A 27,906-nucleotide genomic window follows, 5' to 3' on the forward strand; every position below is an offset into this window, starting at 1 on the left:
ACTCACTTATGTTGCCAGTCATTTAGACATTAATGGCTGTGTGTTGAGTTATTTTCAGAAGACGGTAAATCTACACTGCTATACAAGCTGTACACTGACTACTCTAAGTTATATCCAAGTTTTATTTCTATAGTGTTGTCCCATGAAAAAATATAATGAAATATTTGCAGAAATGTGAGGGGTGTACTCACTTTTGTGATACACTGTACACCCCACAATGAATCGGTGTCCTGTTTGAGTGATTCCTGGGGGAACTGGACCCAACTTGACCCTGACCAGGACCAAACACCTTTGGGATGAATCGGAATGCCGACGGTGAGTCAGGCCTTCCAGTCCAACACGAGTGCCTGAGCTGAGTGCAGAAGTTTAAAATGATGTTGAAAGTCTTTCCAGGAGAGCAGAGACTGTTATAGAAGCTGGTGAAATGCAGACGAGTGTGTGGTTTGTGTAGATGTGTGTGTGTGTGTGTGTGTGTTAACACCTACTACACACACACACACACTGAACCACACGAGCTGTACATAGATGTGAAACTTCCTGTGTGAACTGACAAAATCAACAGTCGAGTACTGGTGTAAAAATCTACTATATTTATCTACTATAATCACACGAGTCCGACTGTGCAGCAACAGTTTAGGGAAGGACCTCTCCTGTTACAGCATAAGACGTGAAGAAAAGCTCAAGCGTCCTGCACAGAGCCCTGACCTCAGCCCTGCTGAACAGCTCTGGGATGAATCGGAACATCCACTGAGAACATCAGCGCCCACCCGTATGAATGCGGGTCATGTTTTGACCGAATGGGCACAAATTCCCACACTTCAAAGACTTCAAAGTGAGAAGCCTTCTGAGAAGACATCGTCTGCTTGTGGGGCTCTGGAGAACCTGGACCTTGTCCACATCCGCATCCCATTCCCAAAGCACACAGGCTTTGAGTCGGAGTCGCCCCCCGTGCACGCGTCCGTAAGATCCCCCAGGATTTCGGAGTGTGTCTGTGTGGATTTGTGTCCTTTTAATCGACATGCACGTTTGTGCACTTTCAAGTCGCCTGCTTTCGTATCGTCCACATGACTCAAGACTCAAGGATCTCGAACAGACAGATCTGAAAATGGATCGAAGATGCCCCGCCCCACCTGCCCCACCCGTCTCTGCTGTTTGGATGCAGATGTTCTGCCCGGCGTCCTTTCAAGGTGGAGAAAAGGAAACGTGATGAAAGACGTCTGTCCGGATCAAAGCTCGAGACATTGAAAGTCGTCGGTTATCGACGCGGCGCATCTGATGACCCACATGGTTTAAACTACGCAGCTGACACACACACACACACACACACACAACCATACACACACACACACTCACACACACAACCATACACACACACACACACACTTCAGACGTGCTGGTGTTATCTGTAACCGTTTCAGGCTCCTCCGGCCGTATCTGATCCAGAGAGAGACGCCGAGATGCCTTCAAGCCTCGCAGACGCTGGATAATCTGGATATTCACCGACACATGGGCAGTTGTAGCCTAGTGGTTAAGGTTCTGGACTAGTAATCAAAAGGTCGCTGGTTCAAACCCCACCACTGCCAAGTTGACACTGTTGGGTCCCTCAACTGCTTAGACTGTAAACTGTCACAGTACTGGTGAGCTGCCCTGCTGACCACCGCCTGAGTAGAGCTGATTCTAACTGACCTCGAACTGTAGAATCAGATTATTTAGACGCTCTAGTTGGACAACGTTTACGCTACAGGTTTAGCATACTAAGCTAACACAGTTAGCCTCGGGCCGGCTAACGTCTCCCTCCGTGTACCGAAAACGCTGAAACTGTCCCTGACGCCCCAATTTACAAATAAACGACACTCGTATAATTCACCTTTATACAGATTACACATCACCGAGAGTTTATTTACTTTTATAAAGAACTCCGTTGGTTGCTCCAACATGTTTATGCCGCACTGAATGCTGGGATTGCCTTCAGCGCTGAGGAGGCGTCGGGCGCTCCCTCGTCATTCAGTCAGATCATCACTCAGAATTAAGGCGCCTCAGTAGGAGCATTTTAATGGATCTAAGGATTTAGACACGCCCTCTTCTCACGAGTGTAGGATGGCGTAAAATGAATCTGTGTAGAGACATCACGAGGTTTTCAGACAGATGTATTCATGGGCGACTCTGTCCGTGATCAAGCAAGCTTTGCATCAGTATGAGAGTAAAGGCTGAAGTGGAACAAACCCCCCCCAAAACATAATGGAAGATGTCGCTCCAGTACCTACACGTTACGTCTCATTCTCATGCCTTTATCCAAAGTGACTTACAGTACTGTGACAGTATACTGTCTAAGCAACTGAGGGTTAAGGGCCTTGCTCAAGGGCCCAACAGTGGCAACCTGACAGTGGTGGGGCTTGAACCAGCGACCTTTCGATTACTAGTCCAGTACCTTAACCGCTAGGCTACAACTGCCCATCCACCCTGCCTGGTAAAAATCTGTGGCGCACCGGGATCTGTACTGAGCTTCCAAGACTTTCCTTGCACTGTAACACATGTGGTTTCCATTAAGACCGGTTGTATGTATGGGCACAGAGAAGTCACCAGTTGACGAATGAGGAGGCCATGCAGAAATAATTCACGTCGGAGGGGCTCGGCTCAAAGCGGCGGGTGGTTTTTCGGGGGGTGAAATGGACCACGTTCACTAGAGTCGCGAGTGACTCAGCTAGTCGTTCGTTCACTTGTCGGCGCCGCTGCTCCCGCCGTGCCAAGGTAAACACGAGATCGCTGACAGAGACGCCCGTGACGCCATGGAAACGCCGCTGGTGAACGAGTGTTTGCGACAGCGGGATGACGGAGTGAATCTACATCTGATAAGTCTGATAGAAGGGATTTGGACAACAAATAAAGTGTACAAAAGGCAACGGAAGCGGTGTGTACGGTGCCCGGGTCATGGGTGCCACTCCCACTGGCACTGGGAGGGTTAAATGGAGTAGTTAATATATAACCTGTTACGCACCGAGAATGCTTCAGAACTTCAGAAGGGTGTCCACATACTTTGCCATGAACTGCTGTGTCTGGGGGAGGGCAGGGCGAACAGTTTAGTCATTGCTAGCTTCATTTGTCAGTGCTCTCAGTGCAGGTCCCAAGCCCGGATAAATAAGGAGGGGTGTCCGACGTAAAAATGACCAGAACGATCCGCCGTTCCACCCCAAACCGGAGATGCCAACCAGAATCACGTTCTCCGTGGCAGTTTTGGTCAGCTTGTCTGAGAGAGGGAACCCAGTCCAACCCTCCCTCCCTCAGACAATCTGGACTGGTGGCTGACACAAGCAGGATGGATCTTTTCGTGCATCTTAAACTTCATTTACATGATTGGCTTCAGTTGGTGACTTCTCCGTGCCCGTATAATTAGGGCTCGTTTGACTACATGCATCACAGGTCGGAAAGAAAACCCAAACTGGAATTTGTGTCCACAGTCAGATGTCTTTCAGAAATTACCGGCATGTTGGCGCGAATTAGAAGCTGCCGGGGTCACCGTGCAAAACAAGACGCCACCGCTGGAGCTTTTCAAGGGGTTGATTTGGTTGCAGAAATAATATGGACACCTTTTCATATTTAATGAAACTCTAATGAGCTCAATGATCCTCCGGGTCACCCAAAGAGGACGGAGGTCTGACCAGTCTGGTTCCTCTCTAGGTTTCTTCCTTTAGGTGGTCATCAGAGGTTTTTGGTCCTGGATTCTATAAAGCTGCTCTGATACCATGTCCATTGTACAACTCCAGAATCAGAATGTTGAGACGGCATGAATAATGCAAATAAAAAAACCTGCCACCTTTCATGTTTTCTCTGGTCAACTTGATTTCATTCCAGTCCTGCAACACGTTCCAAAAAAGTTGGGACAGTAAAGCATTTACCACCTTGTGATTTAACACCAAGCGATGAAGCGTTTCTGTTATTTTGTCCCGTTCTTCCTGCGGACATGTCTCGAGTTTGTCGTCGTCGCCACACATCCAGTCCAGTTTTCCATTTATTTTTCCCTCATTACCCATACTGAACTGCCTACGTCCTAACTTTTTTTTGGACGGGTTTCAGGCCTGAAATACAGGAACGACATAAACCTGAACAGAATGAACATGAAACTTTGGTTCATTTTGTCTGCAATCAAATCAAAGTCAAATTAAATGAAAGAAACGCTACATTTTATTATTATTTATTTATTTATTGGCGTTTTTCATACTGTCCCAACTTTTCCTGATTTGGGTTTATAAAAGTGCAGTACATATTAATTTGACCTGATGAGGTCCTGCTCTGACCTGACAAGGTCCTGCTTGCTGCGCACCAAGATACAGAAACCAAACATAAGATCTGATTGACTGGTAAGTCACGTTGACTGTGGAAGTACGTCTGTGGGAATTTGTACACAATTCCAGCTCCCCTCATTGAAGTACGTCTGTGGGAATTTGTGCTTTATTCCTGCTCCCCTCCCCTGCAGGTCCCTGCAGCAGCGCTCAGTGACGAGCAAACGCTTCCTTCCAGATTTGTTGCTGGGTATTAAAATGAGTTTTGGGTGTGGCCCATTGTTTTTGGACAGGAGCTCACGTAGCGTGTATATAGAATGTTAGCAGGACGCTAAAGTCTTCCTGAGGAAATGCTAGTCGCGGTGGAAGCTAGCTCAGACCTGGTTTGGCTCATTTGACAGGCAAATGACGCTGACGTGGCGTCGTGATCGACTCGCCGTGATCGACTCGCCGCTGGAGAAGCTTCACGTCTGTGTCATCGAAGCAGGTCTGAAAAAAGCGACTTACAGTTACGACTCAATACATTCTGAGCGGTTCGGGGTTAAGGGCCTTGTTCAGGGGCCCAACAGGGGCAGCGTGGCAGCGGTGGGGCTTCAACCAGCAACCTTCTGATTACTAGTCCATTACCTTAACCATTAAGCCACATTATTTAATATTTATTACCTGGTTGATTTTATTTTGACACTTGAAAGCAATAGATGTGGCTTAAACACCCAAACTTAATCGTTAGGAGGGTGTCCACATAATTTCGGTGTCATTCAAGGACAAGTTTGGACAGAACCCGGTCTGTAGAGACTGTGCAATCAGGGCAACACCTGCTCCACTAATCCCATGATTCATTCCTCTAACACACTAACACTCATGATGAAATCTACCGCACACACACACACACACACACACACACACACACACACAATATGGTCAAAAGTATTGGGACCCTGCTTCTAATTATTAATATGGCTTTGCAGTAATAGTGATTCCGGGGGCAACTGGACCCACTGTGACCCTGACCAGGATGAAGCAGTGCTAAAACATTATTTGCACCCTATATGCCAAAAGTATTTGGACGCCTGACCGTGAGCTTGTTGACAAACAGTTTTAAAACAGAATGACCTCTTCTGAGAAGGCTTCTCACTGTGTCTGTGGGAATTTGTGCACGATTTCACCTCCTGACCTCAGCCCCACTCAACAGCTTTGGGATGAACTGGAACATCGACTGGTCAGCGCCCAGCTGTACAAATGCTGTCATGTTTCAACCAATAGGGCACAAATTCCCACAGACAAAGCAGCTGTTTTAATAGCTCATTCAGTTGTAATACCATTTATTAGGGTGTCCATAAACTTTTGGCAATGTAGCGTAGATTTGAAAGCCACAAAAAACTTAATTGAGAATTTTGTGTCACTTAGTAAATAAATATTTTATTATGAATAAATTAGAATTTTTTAATAATTAAGTCACCAGAACAGAACAGTTGCAGAAATTTTTGGGACGGCGTTTGCATTCGCGTTTTCGTTTCAGCCCTGAATCCTCCAGGCTACGCGGAGCCGCCGTCGAGTGAAGGTTAGCGTGGCACAGGCCGCGCGCCCGAATTGCTTATTCACTCAGTTCGAGCACAATCGAGCCTTTTCACTTGCAAATCAGCCTGGCACCGCCTGGCACGGCGCTCGTTTAAAACAGAAAAAACAACCCATTAAAAAACAGACACATGTAGCTAAATTACAGGCGCCCAGGGGACTCGCCGAAATCCCCCCCCGGACCCCCCGCGCGACCCGCCCGCTTCTGCCAGGGTGCGAACGCGCGACTCTGGTGAGCTCGGCGCGGCGCGGCGCCAGACGGAAAAGTGGAAATTCATCACTGAATTGCTGGATGGACCCGCCGTTACTGTTATAGCAGGATTAATGAAAACGCCGCTCGAGGGGCGCGGCTCAGTTTTAACGGCTTTTTAAACAACCTGCACCGAAATAAAGAGCTGCACGCAAACCCTGCGTTTATGTATTTAGCTTTTAGCAAACGCTTTTAGTCCAAAGTGACTTACAACTGAGACTTTTAAAAATGCTTCGTTTTTTAAATGCAGCGTTTTTAACTTTTTTAATTTCAGTTAATGCAGCGTTTTTTTTAATGTTGAGTTTTTTTATGTAAATTTTTTTTAATGCAGCATTTTTATTTGCAGTTTTTTGCAGAGTTTTTTACTTTTTTATAAGTTTTTAGGTTAATGCTGCTTTTTTTGAAATGCTTCATTTTTGAAATGCAGCGGTTTTATATGCAAGGTTTTTTTATTGCAGCGTTTTTTTTTACTTTTTTCAGTTAATGCTGCGTTTTTGAAATGCTTTGTTTTTCAAATGCTTTGTTTTTCAAATGCAGCGTTTTTATATGCAGCTTTTTTTTAAATGCAGTGTTTTTAACTTTTTTATTTCAGTTAATGCTGCGCTTTTTAAATGCAGCGTTTTTATATGCAGCTTTTTCAAAAATGCAGCGTTTTTAACTGTTTTATTTCAATTAATGCAGCGTTTCTTAAATGTTGAGTTTTTTAATGTTGAGTTTTTTAATGTAAATTTTTTTAATGCTGCGTTTTTAAAATGCAGCAGGTTTTTTTAATGCAGCATTTTTATATGCGGTTTTTTTGCAGCGTTTTTAACTTTTTTAATAAGTTTTTAAGTTAATGCTGCATTTCTTTTTAAATGCTTCATTTTTTAAATGCAGCGGTTTTATATGCAGGGTTTTTTTTATTGCAGCGTTTTTGTTTTTTTAACTTTTTTCAGGTAATGCTGCATTTTTGAAATGCTTTGTTTTTGAAATGCAGCGTTTTTATATTCAGCTTTTTTTTTTAATGCAGTGTTTTTAACTTTTTTATTTCAGTTAATGCTGCGCTTTTTAAATTCAGCGTTTTTATATGCAGCTTTTTTTAAAATGCAGCGTTTTAACTTTTTTATTTTGGTTAATGCTGCGTTTTTGAAATGTTTATTGTTAATGCAGCGCTCCAGAGCCCAGTGGAGGTGTGCTTTACACCACTCAGACCAGCACACGTTATACAGTATAAGTGACAGTACTGGAGTGAACAGAATATAAACGAATTATAAATCTACAAAACAGCCCAAACAGGAACCGAAACAAAACTGAGCAGATTAGAGATTATTACAGATTATAATCAATTATAATCGAATCATTAAAATGTTTAAATATTTAATAATAAACCAATAAAAAACGAGACGCTCGATAACAAAAGCACTCAGAACAAACATGTTTAAGAGCCCCGGCGCGATGTGACGACGATCCCTCCGGGCTCTGTGGCAACTGCAATTAGCCACGAAAAACAGCTCGGCGGTCATGGGGGATGGGGTCTTACATGCCCGAATTAACACACACACACACACACACACACACACACACACACATTCAGAAACCCACAATCCAGATTTATCCTCAGTAAAGCAGTTCAGCTGGAGGAATAAACAAACGGAAATGATTTAATAACTCACCGAGCATTAAAAGAGCACCGAGAGTCGTCAAGTCGGGCAGCGTGTTTTATTAAAGACGAATTAACCCCCCCCCCCCCCTTTTTTTTTAAAGCACCACTGTTGCGACCCCTAATGCCCCCAAACCCCCCCCCCCCCCCCCCCCCCCCAATGTTCCCCAGAGCACCGGGGCCTCCAGTCCCACTGCAGCACCGATAATTGGACACTCGAGTCAGAAAATCCCCCCGGAACGTCGAGTGATTGCATCAGGTAAACCACATGCAAACAGCGGTCACACCGATACACACAACATGGCCAAAAGTATCTGGACACCCTTCCTTAGTAGGTACTGGGTTTGATTCCGGAGTTTGCATGTTCTCCCCGTGTTTACGTGTCTGTGTGGGTTTCCTCCGGACGCTCCGGTTTCCTCCCACAGTCCAAAGACGTGCAGTCAGGATAACCGGACATGCCGGACTAAGGTGTGTCCTTCTAGGTGTGTCTGGGTTTGCCTGTCTATCGCAAAGTGAATCGAACCCACCGAGACCCTGACCAGGATATGAATGAATTAATGAACAACGTGGCAACACTTTGGAGGAGGTCACATGTTCAGGTCACATGTTCCAGCATGGCAGTGATCTGGTTTGCCAAGTTTGGGGCTGGACCAACATAGGGTCACCTTGGGATGAATTGGAACGTTGACAGTGACATCCAGCTTCACCTGCTTTGACTAAATGGGGACAAATCCCAGCAAACACACTCCAAAACAAATGGTGTTACAACAGAGTGACCCGGTGATCTTATTTAGCTATAATGACAGCTGGGCACTGATGTCTCTTTAAGCCGTAGAACAGCAAAGGGCCTTCCCTAAACTGCTGCAAAGTCAGAAAGTCACACAAATCCCAGCAAACACACTCCAAAATCTTGTTTAGCCTTCCCAAGTTTTACAGATCGTCCTGCACCACGTGGTCAGATCAGGTGGACGCAGAGCCCCCGAGATCCCCGACGCCGCTCGTCAGCACAGAATCTTCCCCTCTCTGTACAGAAGGAGGCGGTCGGGGTCGCTCACGCGGGCGCGGCGCGGGCTACAGGTGGGCGTCCGGGTGAATGGAGGCCCCGGCTTGGGCTCCTTTCACTGCCCGGACACCTGCACCGGACACAAAGGCCGGCGCTCTCGGCCCATTGTGGACAGAGAGAGAGAGAGAGGGCGAGAGAGAGGGCGAGCGAGAGCAGAAAGACTTTAGCCACACGGAAACAAAGTAACACAATCGGGCCCCCGGCCGGGGCACAGCTGGAGGCCCCGTTGATGGACAGCGAGGTGGGTGGTCCGGGTCTAAGAGAGGACAAAAGGGAGCGGATGATTAACTCAGACGGTGCTGCAGAAAAATACAAATAAAACACTCGAAATTAAAACTGAAGCACAGAAGTCAAAAGTTTATGGACGCCAGCGGCAAACTTGAAATTTACATTTTTAGCTTTTGGCGGGCGCTCTTATTCAGAGTGACTTACAGTACTGTGACTGTATAGAGTCTGAGCAATTGAGGGTTAAGGGCCTTGCTCAAGGGCCCAACAGCAGCAACCTGGCAGTGGTGGGGCTTGAACTAACAACATTCTGAGTGCCTTAACCACTAGACTACAACTGCCTCTTGAGATTGTGATCATGTCATAAATCGTTTGAGAGACGCTTTCTACGTGCAGTTGTAGTCTAGCGGTTAAGGTACTGGACTAGTAATCAAAAGGTCGCTGGTTCACGCCCCACCACTGCCAGGTTGCCACTGTTGGGCCCTTCAGCAAGGCCCTTAACCCTCAATTGCTTAGATAATATACTGTCACTGTACTGTAAGTCGCTTTGAATAAATCTAGTTGTACCAAATGACCCGATTGCACCAGGTGGGTTCAGATGGAGATCCGTATTGCGCGCGGAGAGTCCCCCGTAACTGTGCAGGCACGGTCGGCCAACCAGCAGAGGGCGTATGAGGAATCCGTCCAATCATTGTTTGCATAGGCTGACACTGGAAATTGCGATGCTAGCTGCCCGTGTGGGTGTGGTCATCAGCAGCCACCCAATCCTAAGATCAAAATGCTCAAAGCCAGGCCTTGGTTCTTAAACCCTAGAGATATAAAATTAATGTTTTGAACCCGCGCCCTGAGCGTGACCCCATACAACAGTTTGGGGATGAACTCGAGCGCCTAATAAAAGCATCAGCATCACTTTAACCGTAGTAACCGTATCCGGAGCAACACTTACGCTCAGGATGGATTATTATAAAGCGTTCCGTAATTATTCGGTCAACAATCAGCAATTAGCTCTGGCGGGTGAACCGGCCCTCGTGCTGCGCGGCAGCGGCGGAAACCTTCGCTCGTCCCGGCTCCGTACTCAGACATGAATATGGATTCGGGCGCCGAGCTCGTAAATCGGTCTTGATTTGCGCGGCGTGATTTACGGCGGCTCGGCGTTCCTTTCCAGCGTCGGAGCGAATTAGCCTGCCTGCTTCATATCACCCGACAATTAGCAGTATTAAGAGTGAAAGCTTTAATCAATGGCTGGTCTCGCCCCTCGCTGCGCCCCGTGGCTGATTGGAGCGTCTGCAGATTTTGCACACACACACACACACACACACACACATACACACACACACACACACACTGGTGCAGTAAAACCGCTGCAGGAAACGCTGCCGGACGGAAACGTGCAGCTGTAAAGTCGTAACGTGGAGCCGACGGGCTTCTGTTCTGCTGCGCTCTGAGGAGCGCTTACGAGGTACAAACCAAAAGAGGTTTCCAAAAAAACTCGGGACGGAACATAAAACGATCAATTACGACCATCTAGACGACGTCTTTGACAGGTGCGGTCATATTTGTTTCAGTGTTCCAAGAGTGTGGCATCTTAGTAAAGGAGTGCAGGCGCTGGACTGACCTGTCTGCAGCCCAGACCCGTCTCACTTTGAAAATGTGCTGCACGTCATGAGAACAACAACTACAACAACTGGTTTAACATTTTTGGAACATGCTGCACCCCATTACGTTTAAAATAAGAGCTGTTTCTGCCGTCCCAACTCTTTTGGAACTGGGTTTGTGCATGCACCCGTTGTCTTTGATCCAAGATCAAAAGGAAATTTGTCAGAACGGTCAGATCAAAGAACCACCACAAATCAAGTTTGCCAAAATCTGATACACTATAAGGCCAAAAGTATGTGGACGCCCCTTCTAATTTTTGAATTCAATTATTGTTTCAGCCATAACAAAAAAAGTATATGCTTTGGACTGTGCAGCAACAGTTTAGGGAAGGCCCTTTCCTCTTCCAGCTCTACAAGGACATGAGGAACAGCTCTGGAATGAACCGGATCATCAACAACCATACAAATGCTGTCATCTTTTGACTGAATGGGCACAAATTCCCACACACAGACGTACTTCAAGGTTTTCAAAGTTAGCTGTAAAGGTCACATAGAGGTCGCGCTGTTTTAATTCAGTTTGTTTTTAATGATCCACTGCACTGGAAGCTTCTGCAGGAGAAGATCAGGTGAAGATTCCACAGGAGGCGTCAGGAGCTCGTTATCACCCACTGAGCGCAGATGGACCATCGACAAGAGAACCGGACGTTTTCTGTTTCCATTTACCGAGACTTCAACCCAACAACGCTGAACTACGGTGGCTCGCTGGGTCACATCACAGCTACTTTTACAAAGCAAACAAAATATGAGAGCACAACAGCATTAACAGAAAACGCAAATACGTTATCAGGAACGCTGCATTTAAAAAACGCTGCATTTCAAAAAGGCTGAATTACTTGAAACAAATAACATTTTAAAAACGCTGCATTAACTTGAACAAAATACACTGAAACTTTGAACTTGAATTTCAAAAACGCAGGATTTTTAAAAACGCCTCTTTAAATGATACAAAAGCATTTTAAAAATGCTGAATTACCTGAAACAAATAACATTTTAAAAACACTGCATTAACTGGAACAAAATACACTCAATCATTGAAATGCTTAATTTTAAAAACACAGGATTTTTTAAAAAGCCTCTTTAAATGAAACAAAAACATTTTAAAAACTCTGCATTTCAAAATGCTGCATTTTAAAAACACTGCATTAACTGGAACAAAATACACTCAATCATTGAAACGCTGAATTTCAAAAACGCAGGATTTTTTAAAACGCCTCTTTAAATGAAACAAAAACATTCCAAGAATGCTGCATTTTGAAAATGCTGAATTTCCAAAACGCAGGATTTTTAAAAACGCTGCATTAAATGAAACAAAAACAGTTCAAAAAAGCTTCATTTAAAAAAATGCTGCATTTCAAAAACACTTCATTTTAAAAATGCTGCATTAACTAGAACAAAATACACTGAATCACTGAAACGCTTAATTTAAAAATGCCACATTAACTCAAAAACATTTTAAAAACACTTCATTTACAAAATGCTGCATTTCAAAAATGCTTTATTAAAAAAATTCTGCATTTCAAAAACGCTTAATTTAAATAATGCTGCATTTAAAAAATGCTTAATTAAAAAAATGGTGCATTTCAAAAATGCTTTATTTAAAAAATGCTTCATTTCAAAAACGCTTCATTTGTTTCTTGAATTTCCCCCATGGGGATCAATAAAGGAATCTTATCTTATTTCAAAAACGCTTAATTAAAAAAATGCTGCATTTCAAAAATTCTTCATTTAAAAACACTTAATTTCTAAAACGCTGCATTTTAAAAATGCTTAATTAAAAAAAAAGCTTCATTTAAAAAACGCTTCATTTAAAAAACGCTTCAATTCAAAAACGCTTCATTTCAAAACGCTGTATTTTTTAAAACGCTGCATTAACCAAAAAAAAACCTTGCACCGTGACCCAGAAGTCAACTATTCCATCCTGGAGGGTCCACTGTAGGCCCTGACCTTTGCATCCTCACTTAACTTTGGTGCCTGACTTTAGTCGTGGATAAATGGAAGAGAATCTCTGCAGCCATGTTCCAAAATCCAGGTCTGAGTTGGGTTGATTGTGTAGAATTGTTCCCCATCAGACGCGGCCCGACCCCCGACGGGGGTTCATCCATCAGCAGCCGGTTCTTCTCCATTACGGGTAAATGAGCAGGAAGTGGGAGCCGGACAGGACGAGAGGACGTTTAGGTTGGTCTCCTCCTCCGGGCCGCTCCTTCTCCTCCTCGGGTATCTGCTCTCACTTTGGAGTCAGGATGAGGGGAACCACGCCCCTGTAATCTCGTCTCTCTGCAGTTCGGTATCGATCGAACGCGCCGCCGCCGTTAAACGTGTTCCGTTCGGCTTTTACAGGCCGGACCAGTTAATGGGACACGCGATATCCTGCCAGCTCCCAGTTCAGTTCAATTATTCATCGTTACACCATCGATCCATCCCAGTTCATCCAGTCCAGCCTGAGCTTTGATCTGCACCCAGAACGCCTGTTTGGTCTCGGGACGAGGGGGCAACTACATACGTTACACGGCCAAAAGTATTCGGACAAATGTATCCCCCACCACCACTGCCAGGTTATCACTGTTGGGCCCTTGAGCAAGGCCCTTAACCTTAGAAATCAATTGCTTAGACTGTAAGCTATCACAGTACCACTTGGGATAAAGGCGTGTGATAAAAGCTGATGTTGGAACATATCAAAAAAGCCTCAGTTGATGTTCCAGTTCATCCCAAAGCTGCTGAGTGGGGCTGAGGTCACAGGAGTCACTTTAACAGGGGGAGTCATGCTTGAACAGGAAAGGGACTTCCCTAAACTGTTGCTAGAATGAAGTTATTATCTTTCTATAAGTGATTTATTACAGCTGTAAGGAAATGTGAAGTGGACAGTGGAATTTGTCCCCGTGGCTCAGCTCTCACTTCATGCGTTCCCAGAACGTGAGGGACGATTCCATCGATGACGACGATGATAACGATAAACGCGGCCGATATTCTCGATTTCCCGCTTGATGTGACACTTGCGTTTCTTTAGTGAATCATTTAGCTTTTGAATCACGCGGCGGTTTCAGTTCCGTCTCTCTTCCGACTCATCTCTTTCTCTAGTTTCTTGTATTTCAGCGCCTCGACTTCCTGCACACGCACCAAATTTACTGAAATTTCTCTCCAAAGTTTCAGTGACGACAAACTCGCCAAAATTATTACCATCATTCAGCTGAAGTACCAGACAGAATGGAAACGGAACCTCCAGACCTCCCGGAAACGACTCTGAAATTTACAACATACTCACAGTTTCACAAATACAGAAAAAAAACTTTTATCACTTCTGTTTTTAGAAATTCGTTTTCTAATGACTTCTTTTTTTAGATTTTTTTTTCTTGTGAATTTTTCTTCTTTAATTTGTATGATTTATTTTTATTATGACTTTTTATAATTGGACTTATTATTTTAAATTCCTTTTTCTTATGTTTCTTTTTTATTTCTTCTTTTTCTTAAGACTTAGAACTTTAATTTCTTATGTCACATTTTTCTTAGGACTTTTTTTCTTGTTTCTTTTTTCTTATGACTATTTTTCATTATATTTATTTTTTTAGGAATTCTTATTTTCAAAACTTCTTTGTCTTCTTTTTTAGTATGACTTATTTTTCTTATGACTTCTTTTTATAGAACTTCTTTTTTTATGACTTCTTTTTTAGTTCTTTTTCACATTACTTCTTTTACTTATGGCCTTTTTTTCATTTGACTTTTTTTTTCATTTGACTTCAATTTTATGGCTTCATTTTCGTAGGAATTCTTCTTAGGACATCTTTTTCTTATGTCTTATTTTTCATTAGACTTATTTTTCTTGCGACTTTTTTTCTTATAAATTCTTTTTAGGACTTCTTTTTTATGTCTTTTGATTTGTTTTTATTAGTAGTTCTTTTTATGGCTTCTTTTTCTTATGACTTATTTTTCTTATGACTTATTTTTCTCAGGACTTCTTTCTTTTGTCTTCTTTTTCTTGTGACTTATTTCTCTTTTAGAACTTATTTTTCTTAACGTTTTTTGTATGACTTCTTTTTCTTATGACTTACTTTTTGTGACTTATTTTTTATGTCTTCTTTTTATGAATGAATCAAAAAATTTTTCACTCGTTCATTTTCATGTTCTTTTCACCGCTTTATCCTGATCAGGGTCGCGGAGGGTCTGTGTTTCCTGGAATCACCAGACACAGTGCAGCAGCAACACGCCCCTGTTGTGTGGCAGTTTTGTGGCAGGTTCTGGGTTTATCAGTCAGTGCTCTAATCCATCCCAAACGTGTTAAACAGGGCTGATTTTTTTCATGCCTGAATGAAATAAAAAAACTGATAAAACAGAATGAAATGTGTGGGTGGTGCAGCTGGTAGAGATGGTGCCACAGAGCAAAACAAACTGGGAACCTTTATTCGATCTTCACTTTAGATCTGTAGGAACTTTAGCATGTTCTTTCTGCGTATCCATGCATGTGAAATGCTGCTCTGAATGATCTCCTGGTGGAAGTAAGTGAATAAGTGATGTTTGCCTTGCCTTGCGCTCAATAACGCCGGGGAGTACGGGACCCACCACGACCCTGAACATGATAAGGTGGCTGGAGAAAATAAAATACACTAAAAAATCCCATGGTGTTTAAAAGTTAGTTTTTTTAACCCTTAATCATGTGTGCAGTAATTTTACCCCGGTCCCTAACTGCACTGTGGATTTAAAGTTCCCGCTGTGCTCGGTGTGTGTGTGTGTGTGTGTGTGTGTGTGTGTGTGTGTGTGTGTGTGTGTGTGCGCGTGCGCGCGTGTGCGCGTGCGCGTGCGTGACTGAAGAACGGAAGGACCTCAGTCAGATGAACTGTATGCAGCACCGGAGGGTTCGACTGTCGTCGTCGTGCGCGCTCCCGGACACGCTCACACACAGGGCCGCGCATCGGTTGTGGTATCGATTGGATCGAGCGGTGTGTGTGATCTGCAGGCGCTCGTATTAGATAAAATGTGACTCGTTTGATCGGCGGCGGCGGTGTGTGTGTGAGAGTGTGTGTGTGTGAGAGTGTGTGTGAGTGTGTGTGTGAGTGTGTGTGTGTGTGGAGGCGTGCACGCGCATCACACATCTCGTTGACTAATGGAAGTTTGTTGTTTCTAACTATGCCGCGCAGGAGGAGAAGCGGCTTTTTGTTTTCACTCTTCATCGCGGATCACTGATCGATTGATTTTTCTATCCTTCCGCGGCATTTACTGGTGAATAAAGATCCGGAAAAGGAAGGAGGAAGGAGAAACTACCACCACCGGGGGATTTAAACCGGATTTTTTTCCTCCTGCACTCGGGGAGAGGAAAAACGGGAAGAGGATCTACGCTTCGAAACGTGGAAAATTCATGTCGCTCTTCTGTCTTTGATGTAACCGAAATCCTTTGATATATATATATATTTTTTGGAGGGGTATCAGGATGAGTAAGGACAGACCGAAGAGGAACATCATCCACAAGAGGCGAGATGTAAGTCCAGCGTTTCCTCGTTTTTCTTTCTCGACACGCGGTTGCGCTTTAACTTCAAACAAACCCTACAAACTTCAAAGGCTTTGATCTCGCCGGCGCTATTATGACGCATTTCATATCGTTTGATACATTGTATCCGGGAAAGTCTTTTGAAGATCACTCGCGTGCTTCATTATTATTATTATTAATATTATTATCATTATTATTAATATTGTTGTTGTTATTTTTAATCGAACGTTTTGGAGTTCTGCTGCTTCCGCCGCTGTTCTGCTCGTCTCCGGAACGCCTGCATTGTTCAGTCGTTTCACTTTAACAGCACAACGGTTCTCGATTCGTTCGGTTCTGCGCGATAAAACCGTACCACCGTTCCACCGAGCCCCCCGATTGTTCTCAGCTCGGCTTTGTTCGACGGAGCAGCCATATCGGAGTGCTTTCTTACTCCGAGCTTCTCCAAACCCACTCGAGCGTTCTGCACATAAAGCGAAATGTGTGCAGCGCTAACGTGCATTCAGGAATAAATAATAAGGGTTTCTTGTTTGTTTGGTTCTTTACGAGTGATAGTTCTGGGTAGGACGGTTTGTACTCGGCTCACACGCCTCCCTACTTTTCTTTTAAAAGCCTCGTTATTATGTTGGTTTCCTCGCAAAGTTCCTTTCAGAATCATCTCACATGTTCCACTTAGTAGAACAATATGAGACTTAAATGCGCTTTCAGAATCCCTAAATCAAATCCCTTTCAGGAGGGGGGGGGGGGGGTGGCTTGTTGTTTTTAATAGGTTCATTAAATGGTTAATAATTCTAAATGTCAGGAATTTCACTTTCCACCCTCCATACTTCATCTTCATCAAGCTAAAGTGTTCGAGCCATGTGAGAATGTAATCTTTAAAATGTATGCACAACTTCATATGTATTTTACAACTTTATAAAGGTGGTAAGGTGAGCACCAAGGTTCCTTATCATCATTATATAACACATATAATTAGCAGCAATATATAACAAGCTGCTAGCTTACATATCTGCATATTGCTTGTATTAAGCTATACATTGCTTGAGAGATACCACCGGCCGGAACCAAATTCCTTGTGTGTATTCACATACTTGGCCAATAAATCTGATTCTGATCTGATTCTGATTAGTTTTATTTATGTAGCTCCTTCCCTTGCTCCAGGACACTTCACAACCCAAGAACGAACACATTTAACACAAGCACGACAAAATGCATGACACACAGAGCATGGAAGCATCACCAAAACAAGTAGTTCTTCTAAAAAGTAAACAGAGATCTAAATAGAGCGAGACGGGAAGTAACTGTGGTTCTTTCGGCCAACATTGGTTCATAATGATAGCTAGAACAGTTCTACCCCTGTGCTCCAGTTTTCCGACCTTCTGCCCTCCTGGAGAAGCTCTCAGATCTACCCGAGTGTAGAGAACAGTCCAATCGCTTTAGGATCCTTGTGACCTTTAAATTCTATTATTTAATACATTTCCTAATAAAAAACGGGTGTATTTGTCCCTCTAAGACACCAAAAGAGACTCTTAGGAAGTAAAGTTTCTAGTTGACCTTTAGTGTGACCTGTTATTTACTGACTGTGTTGTTTATTTATTTATCTATTTTTTATGGTCTTTCTAAGCGGATGCTTTGTCCTTAGAACAAAAAACTTGGCTGTTATATTTTACCACAATATATATTAGAAGGGATCTGAACCCCTCCCCCTCTGTTTACTGATATAAAATCATAAATAAACATAATCTACTTACTAGCTTTGCGTAACGTTAGGCTCTGTCAGCGTTCCTGTCAGTTACTGATGGCAGGAATGTTTTAGAATGGCAGGAAAGCTCAACCCCTCACATCCAGGTAGATTCGATACAACCGTACCCCCGTACCCCCTTACAATGTTTAGTTTATGGCTCTGGCTTTGTGAGGAAGGCCTCCAGGCCCAAAAGGTTCCTCACAAGTCTGATCTGATGTGGTGATATGTTTAGAAAGGTAGTATAAACAGTGCATGTAGTTTTGAGTGTGTTTTTACTCGTGTTCTCTCTTTCTAGAATCGATTCTTTCTAGATTTCAAGAGATTTTATGGTCAAAAGCTCCAGCAAGAAAGCAAAGAATCGACTAGCTGCTGATTGAAACTTTTAAATAGGTGTAAACAATGCAGAAAGGAACGGATCTTATGTACACTAGCATCTATAAATAGAACCCGTGTTGTACAGAAGCTGTTTGTGAGTCCGTCGTGGTGTTGATAGAGTCGAGATAGGTGTTGAACACACGTTTATGGAAAATCTTGCAGCGTTACCCACCTCTTTCATGTCGATGCACCCGTGCATGTCTTCTTTGCTTTTATTTTTTTCCCCCCTCGCTCTCTAGCAACTCATCTGCTCGGTGCAGTCACCCCAGGGTGCGCGGTGCAAACGGCCTGGTTAAAGAGGCGCGTTCGGCCTGATCCTGATTGATTTCCGTCTCGTTTTAAATACGTGTGAAACAGATTGCAGGGAATCTTCAGTTTCCTCCAGTTTTGCATATGTTTGGAGAGGCAAAAACACAGAGCACCCGCATGCCGTGCCGATGCCTCGCATAACAATGCCTCCCCACACGGCTCACGAGTGAAATGGGCCAGACTTTGCACATTCTTCAGCTTTAAACGCACACGTTTTCTCTCAACTTCTCTTCGGACCTGCAACAGGTTCATCAGGTGCGTGTTGAAAATGTGCACATGCGGGAACCATGCACACGCTGCATTTGTTTTCCGAAGCTCTCTGGAAGCTGCTTCCGTCCTCAGGGACTCTCGGGCCGTGCAGAGTCGGAGGCTGGCGGCGGCTCAGGTGTGTCAGGAACCTGAACCTCAGGTAGATTGTGCCATGGGAACCCCTGAGGACCCGAGGACCGGATCCCTGAGAGGTTTGGAGCGGTGGGAAGGGAGGAGGAGGCGGCCGCGTGCTGGGATCGGATTGAACTGGAGACTAGGCGCGGTCTGCAAATCAGATCTTTACTGGCTTGATCGTACATCACTGTTGCACTACTGCAGATTCATCTTAATATTACTCCTCTAATATTACAGTGATTCTCGGTTGGCATATCATCACAGGTTGGCATTCGGTTGCCAGTTGCATGTATTTTGTGCTTCTGTTTTTCAGAGAAGGCAACATTCCTTATTCCATATATTTCAATCTGGGCTTGGGACTTGCGCTGAGAGCACACTGTCAAACGTGCCCCCTGTTAGCTGTGCGTGCCCCCCCCCCCCAGTTTTCCTTCCAATTTAATCATGTCCAGTTCCCAGACCGTATTTCGCCTCCACTGCTGTGCAGACATCCTTATGACCAAGGAGAGCTTTGACCGACCCACACCCAGGCTACAACCAAATCTTATGGGTTACACACGTGCATTAATTTCTATGGACTAGTAATCATAAGGTTGCTGGTTCAAGTCCCATTTCCAAGTTGCTTCTATTGGCCCCCTGATTAAGTCCCTTAACTCTTAATTGCCGCCCCCTTTCCACTCGGACGTCAGCCAATCGTGCCCATGCAAGCACCCGATTGGCTGATAGTGCCACCAAGATTCTAACCCTGGATCTCCAAAATAATAAAAAAGGAGAAACGGTACCAGTGATGTCACTGTGTCTCTATCAAGCAGAAAATCGCTGGGGTTCATTTCATGCCGCCATAAATCACAGCTCTGATATTAAAAATATCTTTCTGTTATTAAAAAACAGCCGAACGCTGCAGTTTTCTGTCGAGCGATTATCTCTGTTTACTTCAGACTGTTTAGAGAAAATCCTCATCATTTCTGTTTCACGTTATTTGATCACTCACTTCATTCTGGTCAGGATGGTGGTGAGGTTAAGACACCCTGTACAGGCCCCGCCTATCCTTTAGACATAGCTGGTCATGGCTGTGTGGACGCCCGGCCGGCCGATAGCACCGTTGTTGTTTTCGCCTGCCTGGTAGATACGATGTTTTTGGTAGCGTCGCCCTTTAGCCGGAGTTCGACTTCTCAGTGTTGGGTGTCGAGTCATTTCAGAAGTTCAGTGAAACTAAAGCGCTCTAACCCGCCGCCCACCTACAGCGAATGCAGCATACCGAGGTGTGAGGGGTGCACTTATCGGTATGGCACTGGTGGGGCTCTAATGGGTTGAAATTGTGTTTTAAAAAGCGGACGGTACTTATACCCACGTGTATAAACGCTTAAACCCGCCTCCTGAATACTCAAATAATAATAATAATAATCTTCTTTATTTATACAGCACGGTGGCTCGGTGGGTATCACTGTCACCTCACAGCAAGAAGGTCCTGGGTTTGATCTCCAGGTGGAGCCATCAGGGTCCTTTCTGTGTGGAGTTTGCATGTTCTCCCCGTGTCTGTGAAACTACCGTTTCTGTCATGAATGTAACCGAAGTGTGTAAAACATGACGTTAAAATCGTAATAAATTAAAATGATAAATAAATGTATACAGCACTAGTATTGCTTATTAGGACAGAAAACAGCACGGATATGACAGTTCAAAGTAAAGAATATAAAGGAAAATAATTAAATTAATTAAATTAATGAATAGACCGTAAATCAGCGTGTCACCGACGCCCTAGTATTGTACCCCAGTCCCGCAGTGTTGGTGGAAACGTTGTCCGTGGGATTGAACCCCATCACCAAAATAAAATGTACATGTACATTTTTGACATTTAGCAGACGCCTTTATCCAAAGCGACTTGCATTACAGTTACAGTATACAGTCTGAGCAATTGAGGGTTAAGGGCCTTGCTCAAGGGCCCAACAGCAGCAATCTGGCAGTAGTGGGGCTTGAATTAGCGACCTTCTGATTACTAGTCCAGTACCTTAACCACTAGGCTACGGCTTGCCCCAAATGAGCTTTCTGATTTCATAATATAAGAGTCTGATTCCAAAACCCATCACCTGACGCATAGATGATTACTGACATGAGATAAAGCACCAGTCTGTAACAATAAAACACGTACTGGGACTGGGACGGTCCCGCTCTCAACCCCACAAGTCCAATCCGGTGTCTCGAAGGTAAAGAAATTTGGGGGAACTATTTAAAGAGACCCACCTGAGAACATTCAGGACTTTTTATTATCATATCTAAATCCAGATCCAAGGTGGCTCGGTGGGTAGCACTGTCACCTCAGAGCAAGAAGGTCCTGGGTTCGATCTCCAGGTGGGGCGGAGTTTGCATGTTCTCCCCGTGTCTGCGAGGGTTTCCTCCATGAGCTCCGGTTTCCTCCCACAGTCCAAAGACGTGCAGTCAGGTGAACTGGAGACAGTAAATTGCCCTGTCGCTTCAGGCAAAATTACGAACCAGAAAAGCACAAAAATGCTCGGTATTATAATAAACCGACTCCGGGAGCGACCCAAAGCTTCTAAATATAAACATAAAGGTTTATTTTACCTCGAAGCACTAAAACACACGCACACCTCACATCTCTAACCTCGGTTCGTCCTATCGTTCACACACGGTACGTAAGTATTTGGACGCCTGACCAAACTGTATTAAAACAGAGTGACCTCTGTGTGACCTTTTCAGCTAGAATAACAACAGCAGCAGCTCTTCTAAGAAGCTTCTTACCTCAAAGGCTTATTAAGAAGTATGTCTGTGGGACTTTGTGCCCGTTTAGTGCGGCTGAGCTCAGGGTTCTGTGCCGGTTTTTAAACCGAGATCTTCTTTACGTCTTTATAGAGCAGGAAAGGACCTTCCCTAAACTGTTCCTGTGAAGCTGCAGTGTACGGTCCGTGGTTGTCTTTATAGCACACTAATAAGGACATACTGTTCACAGCAGTACTGTGTACTGTGTACTGTGTGGTTTGGGATACAGCAGGAATTTCTTTATGCATTTGTTCCCTCAGTTGTCCTTCTAATTTAATCATGTCCAATTCCCAGACTGCATTTCCAACAGCAGCAGGCTAGAACCAAACCTTATGGCCCCACACACGTGCATCAATTTGTATGGACTAGTAATCATAAGGTTGCCGGTTCAAGTCCCATTTTATCTATGCATTTCCTCCCATTTTCACGTAGTCAATCTGTCTTCCGCTGCTGATTGCAGTCGAGGTGGGTATATTGCTGCTCATGCCTCCTTCGACCCGCGCATAGCCCTTAGCGGAACCCTTTTTCACCCATGCAGCCTGATTAGGGTCCTTACACAGCGTTTAAAGACCCCGCCCACATAGTCCGGTCATCCCGCTCTAGCAGAACCGTGTCTGCTGCAGGCACTGCGGATTATTCCTGCTAGATGCCGCCCAGTTGACCGGTGACGATGCTGAGTTTCGAACCGAAGAGTTCAGAATCTCGGCGCTGGTGTGCTAGCAGAATATCCTGCCAAGTTGCTTCCATTGGCCCCCTGAGCGAGGCCCCTAACTCTTAATTGCTTGCGTTGTGTTCAGTCGCAGTTGGAAGTCACTTTGGATAAAAGCATCTACTAAATGCCCCAAATGTTAACGCAGTACTGACCGCTTGTTTTCACCAACACCAGGCAGGTTTGTACGGAGATCCGTATCATGCACGGAGAACCTCTCTGTTATCACCCACACCTGTACAGCACCGTGTTAAACCAAACCGAAGAGACGGTTCTGTTCTGGGTAATTCGTACAGACGCCGTTTAAACAACAAAGCCGATCCCGTCACCTCCACGCCGCCGCCGATTCCGCCTGTCACTTCTGGCAAAGGGGAACAACAACGAGAAGGAGGACGTGACGTCCCCTGGGCCTGCGCTCACCGCACAGCTCCTCGCTCTCCTAATTTACACCCCCCTTAATTAGCGTAGGACAATTATACACCCCCCCCCCCCCCCCCCCCCCACCAAAAAAAACACACACTTGCACGCGTTATTAAAATTCATCACGTGCACCGAGGGTCGGATAAAAACGCACCATGAGGGAAGCAAACAGAATTAGGAGCGGATGATTCGATTGGCGCACTTGGGCACAAACCGCTCCTCGTTTCGGCCCCGCCCACCTCGTTTTCGGGTCGTTTCTGATGCTTGACTGTGCCAGGCTGTGCCCCGGGCTGGTGGTAGTGTCCGTACCCGGTTGTGTGATCTCCTTCACTTGCGGTTGGTAGAAGTTTGGCTCTGGATCGTGGGTGTCGACGTGAACCGCAGCAGCGGATCGTATTTATTTCCACTCTGCCACCATGTAAAACGGCAGAATGCTTGCAGTTTAGCGGCTGAGTCTGACATGTTTGTGAGCAGAAAGGCCTCTAGTGGACTGAAGGCACCTTCAGTGTCTGGCGTCTGTACCATGATTAGCAGGAGGAACGTAAACAGACCAGCTTTTCCTCAGCCTGTGGTGCGCTTGCTTTATTTTACAGTCAGTCCACAGCTGGTACTTCTCTGTGCCCATATAAATATATAAACAGGGTGTGTTTTTATCACGGGCTTCGTTTTAATCCACAGTGTTAACACTGGATGCCCTTCCTGACGCCACCCTCCGGGTTCGGGCTTGGGTCCTGCACTGAGAGCGCACTGACAAGTGCACCTATTATTATCTAGGTGATTTTAACCATCCCAAACACATTGGGACATTAGCCAATCGGGTCCATGCAGGCGCCCGGCAGGTCGATAGTGAGGCTGAGATTCAAACCCTGGATCCCGAGTGCCCACTCTGAAGGAAAACGTGGTGGAATAAACTAGGAGGTGCAGGATTGAATTCGTTGTCTCGCTTGATTTAGACAAAGTGGCGCCACTGTACTTTATTATTATTTGTTTTTTGGTTTTTTTTTGGGGGGGGGGGGAAATAAGTCACAATCAGCCGAAGTAATGATGCGCTGATGATGTGACGATCTGATGATGTAATGACGAGCAGTAATACCATCGTGTTGGCAGTGCCCGAAAGAAACTGGAGAATCCGTTCTGTATGTTTGTTTTTGTTTTGTGGCTCAGCTGGGCTCGGGGGGGGGCCGTGTGTGTGTGTGTGTGTGTGTGTGTGTGTGTGTGTGTGTGTGTGTGTGTGTGTGTGTGTGTGTGTGTGTGTGTGTGTTGCAGTGGGACGCGCACAGCTGCTACGGGGCCCTTTGCAAATGTAAAGGAGCTGTCAGCATGCGTTTCATCACACACACACATGAACGGGGGGGGGCCAAGCACAAAAAGAGGAAACAAAACTGGAGCGCTGGGCCGAGGCCCCCGTGGCCCTACGGCCGTGACCCTGCCCCCGAGGCCCCCCTCACTCTCTCCCTACAGCTTTACGATGTAAATGGGGGCGCGGGGGCCGTGTGTGAGGAGAGAGCAGCGGGGCTGAGTGTGTTTGTTATGCGGCGGTGCCCGGCCTGGGCTCGGCATGAGCTCCGTGTGCTTCATTTATCCCTCTGTTTTAATGCTAATGCTCCTCTCTCTCTCTCCTCTCTCTCTTTTTAAGCGGTGTGACGTGGTAGATCTGAGCTTAGCATGGCGACTATGGAACAGGGTTCAGTTCAGACGGGCACACTGGCACGACCACCTTTTGTTTGAGTTATACACCATATATACATTAATAAATAAGGACATTTAAGTACATTAATACGTGTCTCTGTACACAGCCAAGCGTGTTTTTTGAGAGAGAGCCAGTACCAATACCCTGCTCCAAAACCAGTCCTCTGCCCCACCCTGCTCCAGAACCAGTTCCCTGCCCCACCCTGCTCCTGAACTACTACCCTGCGCCTGAACCACTACCAGTCCCCAGAACCAGTAACCTGCTCTACTACCCTGCTCCAGAACCAGTCTCCTGAACCAATACCAGTCCCCAGAACCAGTAACCTGCTCTACTACCCTTCTCCAGAACCAGTCTCCTGAACCACAACCAGTCCCCAGAACCAGTACCCTGTCCCACCCTGCGCCAGAATCAGCTCCCTGCTCCAGAACCAGTTCCTTTCCCCACCCTGCTCCAGAACCACTACCTTCCTCCAGAACCATTACCCTGCTCCAGAACCAGTTCCCTTCCCCACCCTTCTCTAGAACCAGTCCCCTGAACCACTACCAGTCTCCAGAACCAGTCCCCTTCTCCAGAACCGCTATCCTGCTCTAGAACCATACCCCTGCCCCACCCTGCTCCATAACCAGTCCCCTGCCCCACCCTGCTCCAGAACCACTACCAGTCCCCAGAACCAGTCTCCTGAACCGAACCACTGCCCAGCTCCAGAACCAGTACCCAGCTCCAGAACCAGTACCTGAACTCAGAACTGAGAACTGCTGTACGTGAGTCAGAACTACATTGCGGTTCTGGAACTCGGATCCTTGGCACTGAAATTGGTACCTTTGTGCTCTAGAACTGGAGTATTTGGTACTGGGACCCAGTGTTTTGGCACTGGAGTTATACACTACACATACATAGCCAAAAGTAATTGGACACCTAAATATAAAAAAAACAAGAAGAGAAGCCAGAACGTCAGCTGATCCGTCTCCACCAGTGAGAGGCGCCGTACAGTCGAACAGTAAACAGAAACTACTCTTGTTTGCGTTCCGTGTTTGTTGGCGTTACGTAACTCGACTCCGCCGACCCGTACGATCGGAGATAAAGCTCGGCCGTACCCGTCACGTCTCGTGTGGGTGGTGGGACGCGGCCCTGCAGGAAAACCTTCGGCCCTCGGTCACCGGCGCTCCCGCCGTTTTCTGAATAAAGTGTGTGTGAGGTGAAGTGCTGCGGCGGCCTTGTGCTTGTACTGAGCGCGCTCAGTAGAGCGGCTAGGTGCCATGTGGCTGGTATTGTTCCTGTAGGTGGTGAATGGAGAGCCATTTTGTGTGAGGGGGCACCGTGTGTGTGTGTGTGTGTGTGTGTGTGTGTTCATGTGAGTGCATGTATTCAAAAGGACTTGCAGAGGCACGGCGATAGAAATTCTGATGTGTAAACAGAAGTGTGTGTGTGCTAATCATCTTTTGGCTGCCGATCTTTTCCTTTGGTGTGTGTGAGTGTGTGAGTGTGTGAGTGTGTGAGTGTGTGAGTGTGTGAGTGTGTGAGTGTGTGAGTGTGTGAATGTTGGATGTGTTCCCTTTTCCTTGCTTGTTCGCATGTGACCCTGCCGTCGACAACTGTTCCCTCTGAAGTGCACTCGCTCGTTCCCTCGTTAGGAAAGAGCTTCGTTTTGCTTCATTTTACTGGGTTGAATGGTGGTGGTTGTACTGGTGGCGGTGGTGCTGCTGCTGGTGGTTGAACTGGTGTTGCTAGAGGTGGTTGTGCTGGTGATTTTACTGGTGGTAGTGGTGCTGCTAATGGTTGTACTGGTTATACTGGTGGTTCACCTGGTAGGGCTGCTGGTGTTAGTGCTGGTGTCACTGTACACAGCCAAGCAAGTTTTCTGAAAGAGAACCAGTACCCTGCTCCAGAACCAGTACCCGGTTCCACAACCTGTACCCTGCTCTACCCTGCTCCACAACCAGTACCCTGCTTTATCCTGTTCCAGAACCAGTACCCTGCTCCACAACCAGCACCCTGCTCTACACTGCTCCAGAAGCAGTACCCTGCTTTATCCTGCTTAAGAACCAGTACCCTGCCCCAGAACCTGTACCTGAACTCAGAACTGAGAACTGCTGTATGTGAGTTATATTGTGGTTCTGAAACTCGGATCTTTGGCACTGAAATTGGTACCTTTGTCCTCTGGAACTGGATTCTTTGGTGCTGGGATAGTGTTTGTAGCTTTAGGTTTTTGGTACGTGTGTGTGTGCGTGCGTGCGTGCGTGCCAGTGCCAGTGCCAGTGATAGCTCAGTGGTTAAGGTACTGGACTAGTAAACAGAAGGTTGCCGGTTCAAGCCCTGTTGCCACTGTTGGGTCCCTGAGCAAGGCCCTTAACCCTTAATTGCTCATCGTGTAAGTCGCATTGGATAAAAGCGTCTGCTAAATGCTGAAAATGTAATGATATGTGTATGTGTGTGTGGGCTCTGTGAGGAGCTCTGAAGCCGTTCCCTATTAATAAACGTAGACAAACCATCACTTTGCTCGAGCATCCCTCATCTGACCACTTAAAGACGTTCCCATAGTGACCGAAAAACGCCTAAAAATGAGGGGCCCGTCCATTATGTTTCCATGGAAACCATTATGATGACAGGACGCCGTGTTTACGCCCCGCTCGCCGCTCCGTCCTGGATGCTGAATGTGAAGGAGCCGGGGAGGGTCGAGAGGCCCTGGGGTTAATAATAATTAATAATAATAATAATAATAATAATAATTGTCAGGTTTCCACATACTTTTGGTTTAACAGCGTATGTACGAGTGGTGAGTCGAATGCGCTGGTGTGTTTGAGAGGATATGATGGTGTCAGTTAAAGGAAGAGCGCAGAGGTGTGTGTGTGTGTGTGTGTGTGTGTGTGTGTGTGTGTGTGTACACCTGTGCAGGCTCTCTGTGGTCAGCCAGTCTGCTCGCTCATGCCAACTGTCACTTTTCTGCTGTGGTTGCATCCCTTGCTAACTGCTAATCTTATCACCCTGTCCATTCACACACGCGCGCACACACACACACACACACACACACACAGAGCGTAACCCTTGCTGGTGTCTCTAAGGTTCCTACACAGAGATCAGGGGGTCGGTGTTCTGCCAAACCGAATCATAAACGGACATTTTAATGATGTTCAGGACATACTTCTGCTTCAGTTCTGCTTCAGCTCTACTTCAGCTCTACTTCAGCTCTGCTTCAGGCCTACTTCAGCTCTGCTTCAGCACCTCTTCAGTCCTGCTTCAGTCCTGCTTCAGCCCTGCTTCACCTCTGCTATAGTTCTGCTTCAGCACCTCTTCAGTCCTGCTTCAGTCCTGCTTTAGTTCTGCTTCAGTCCTGCTTTAGTTCTGCTTCAGT

The 27,906-nt window shown here is 45.7% G+C and overlaps 1 protein-coding gene across 1 annotated transcript in view; it reads left to right on the forward strand.

Moving 5' to 3' along the window:
* The first annotated feature begins 16,100 nt into the window (after positions 1 to 16,100).
* jarid2b (jumonji and AT-rich interaction domain containing 2b) overlaps positions 16,101 to 27,906 on the forward strand; it is a 74,985-nt gene continuing 63,179 nt past the window's right edge. Inside the window, exon 1 of the mRNA XM_063009657.1 lies at positions 16,101 to 16,148. Within this exon, the coding sequence (XP_062865727.1) occupies positions 16,101 to 16,148 (48 nt within the window). The remainder of the gene's footprint in view (positions 16,149 to 27,906) is intronic.

The sequence above is a fragment of the Trichomycterus rosablanca genome, chromosome 2 (assembly GCF_030014385.1).
Source record: "Trichomycterus rosablanca isolate fTriRos1 chromosome 2, fTriRos1.hap1, whole genome shotgun sequence".
Classification (NCBI taxonomy): domain Eukaryota; kingdom Metazoa; phylum Chordata; class Actinopteri; order Siluriformes; family Trichomycteridae; genus Trichomycterus; species Trichomycterus rosablanca.